The 3,048-nt window shown below is 48.3% G+C and overlaps 1 protein-coding gene across 1 annotated transcript; it reads left to right on the top strand.

The window, feature by feature from the left end:
- Nucleotides 1–501: 501 nt before the first annotated feature.
- On the top strand, nt 502–2,500 carry LOC34624497. Its single transcript, XM_022737577.1, has 8 exons — nt 502–579; nt 803–890; nt 1,078–1,198; nt 1,349–1,465; nt 1,629–1,678; nt 1,834–1,933; nt 2,165–2,225; nt 2,390–2,500. The coding sequence occupies exons 1-8, from the start codon at nt 502–504 to the stop codon at nt 2,498–2,500; spliced, it is 726 nt and encodes a 241-aa protein (XP_022592023.1).
- The last annotated feature ends 548 nt before the right edge of the window (nt 2,501–3,048 follow it).

Below are 3,048 nucleotides of genomic sequence, written 5' to 3'. Positions count from 1 at the left end.
AGATATTTGAAGCTAAATCATCTTGTTCGTCTATGGAGCTTTATGTGTGGTGCCTAGGGCATTCTTCACGGTGTACAAACGGCTGTGTGTTTGCTAGAAGAAACGACATGGAGCATAATTCTCGAATAGTATATCAAAGTAGTCTATATTAGTGCAATTTCCTAGGGCGTGTGGTAGATTCGACTTGCTAATATACTGAGCTCACCATTGGGGGCCCCCTCAGAGACAATGGGGTCCCCCGAATAGGCACGAGGCCCCTGTCTACACTTTGCCTCCAGGATCTTCTGAGTATCTCCTACTGCATGCTTTTCTTCAAGTGCATGCATTTTGTTAGTTCGAATAGCAAGTGAAAATATGGGTTAAGTGTCTGATCTAGTGGTAACAAATCGATCTTTGTGGCTTCTATCTGGTACCCGTCGCTGCATTTAATTTCTTCCTGTCAGACCGTATCGATTGTAATTGAATACTTTCTTCGATTTCCAAGGGGAACGTCCTGCCCCCATGGGGGCCCCTGTAGGAATATCTACAAGGGGCATTTTGGGGGCCGTGAACCGCCGCTTCTTCTCGAGTTCTGCCATAGTAAGCCACGCCTGAACTTTTGCGCGAGTTTGTGTGTAGTTTGGGGATCCAAGTGGGTGTGGCGTATAGCAATTATCGGAAAAAGTGCCTCTGTATGCAGAGGAAGCCTAGTATTTCCTCTTTCTTTTCCTGACCAGTAAAGGGGACGTCTTCGCCCACAGTTGTAAAGCAACTAGGGTTTGGGGTATCGGGGTTACGGCTTCAGATTTTGTTGTGCGTCCAGGGGCGAGAAGCGCGGGCAGTGCCATGGGAACCCCGTGAACATCTTCTTCAAGCCAGGAAGGAACCGCGCTACATGGCTGAGTGTCAAGGTGCAGCTGCTGCTCTGAAAACTACTTTTCTTCTTGCTCCCACTCTTGATGCAGGTTTTTTGGCTGCAGTAGCTAGTGCGTTCGTATCCATTCTGACAGACTTGTGGCCATAGCACCGACTGAGTTCTAGGCCGTTATTGCAGGGAGGGCACAACACCGAAATCTAGAGCTTTGGGGCTGTATGCAGGGACACCGCGGCTGGAGTACCCAGAGAATATGATCGATGGTGTGCGGCTCCGCCCTACGTTTAACCCGTATGTAAAGCTTACCAGGGCCAAGAGATATGTCCTAGACAACTGGCCTTCCCGGTAAGGATTTGAGCTTAAGGCTGAGGTGGCCATTGAGAGAGGTCCCTAGCCTCAAAGACGAAAGCAGTTATCTTGAATAATCTACACATTCCAGTTCGATCTTCCTTGCTGATTTGGGACCAGTAAATTCTGTGGCTTTGTGTCGTTCAGAAACTGGGCTGATTGGAACCCATACACCTGCTTCGTGAGAGGAAGCCGGCGGCGATACCAGATTCCGAAGGACCTGTTGCCGTATAAAGATGAACTTGGAGAGTGGCATCCACCACGGTAGCTGCAGATTTTAAATTTAAGGCCCGAGCTCCCATTGCTATTGACTGGCTTACACAGATGGTCTGTGGGTGGAACAGAACTTGTGGCGATATGATTTGTACTTCATCCAGAGTAGGAGGATGCATAGGCTGTGGATTTTTGTTGTTTTGCTCTGCTTCAGACTCTCAGGGCGGTACAAAGCTGACGTGGAACGCCAGTACCGCCTGAATGGTATGTGTCAAGAGGAAAGTGGAAGGAAATCGTAACTATAGCACTACTGGGGACTAAAACAGCGGTTGTGGTGGCTAAGCACTGGGATCGAGTCACTCATAAGGGTTCAAGGGACTAAGGGTTTTGGGAGTCATTTCCTCAGGGTTTGTGTGCAGGGCTTGAGTGGGTATGGCTGAAGGACTTTTACAAGGAGAAGAGGCACATCCGAGATAGAGAGCCGCTGGGTCCAAAAAAATGGTATATCAGGGAATACAGGTAGGCTGGAAAAAGCCACAAAAAGCAACCGCGGAAACAGCTTATTAATCAGACCAATAATAACCGATATATAAATTGAGCAGTGGCCCACCTGAACAGTGAAGGGCAAGGAGACTCGTTTTGGCGCCGCAGTGTGCGTTCACCCACCATTAGGCTGCCCTACTCACTCACCGCATACCACTGAGTGCTTAAGGGTGACATTGGAGAGTGTGTGATTACCGTCTCTCACAGACAGCAACAGGTAAAGGAAGCCATGAGGAAAATGGACGACCTAGTAGCGGATTACCGCAAGGTAAGTATTTTTTCGAGGGCAAGGCTTAGTTACGAAGGATAGAATCCACTGTTTTAATGATGAAGTACAGGAGCAATGTTTCACAACATTGTCAGAGAAGCGCGCTTTGCTTTTACTACTGGACTAAATTGGGTGTACGTTGATTTTTGCTGTTGCTACTACAGGAGGTACGGGATAAACAGCGCTACAATTGGTTTGAGCGCGTAGTGCACGATTTTGCCGGCGAGCAGCTCTCCTCTGAGTACCTCAGAAGTCGGAAGGAACCAAAAATGTGATTGGCCTCTACCAGATGAGGTAATGAAACGGTAGAGGATTATGCGGGACAGCCAGTATAAGCCCTTAGATCAACATCTCTGGAATAGCAGTAGCTCAAAAGATTATGAACAGCTGGTTGTGGCCCTGCTGAACACTGAGAGCACCGTGGTGGGGAACTTAGATTTCGAGACAGCTGCGAGAGCCCATAGTCGAAGGATGCAGGGCCACAGGGAGATTAAGGAGGGAGCTTTCTGAACTTTTCCTTATGTGCTACCCGTGATAAATTTTCTGCCCAATTCAGTTTGTTAATAACAAGTGATGGAACCTTTATCCTAATATCTTGAACTAGGAGGACTTCCCAGTAATCTTCACATAGACTAGGAGCGGAAAGGTGCTCCTCTGATGCTTAAACCAGATACGGCACATCAGGCCGCTGGTGGCCACATCACGGTCTCAAGATCACCTGCTCTGGGGCCTTCGCTGGACTTTTTACAGCCGGGGAATCGTAGTCCCTCAATGCAGGATTAGGAGCATCGCTGATTCAGTGTATAGGCAATAGAACATCGAA

This window comes from Cyclospora cayetanensis, unplaced genomic scaffold (assembly GCF_002999335.1).
Source record: "Cyclospora cayetanensis isolate NF1_C8 unplaced genomic scaffold, CcayRef3 CcayRef3_contig_460, whole genome shotgun sequence".
Taxonomy (NCBI): domain Eukaryota; phylum Apicomplexa; class Conoidasida; order Eucoccidiorida; family Eimeriidae; genus Cyclospora; species Cyclospora cayetanensis.
The sequence above is the reverse complement of the archived record's forward strand: the minus strand, read 5'-3'. Positions and strand labels throughout refer to the sequence as shown.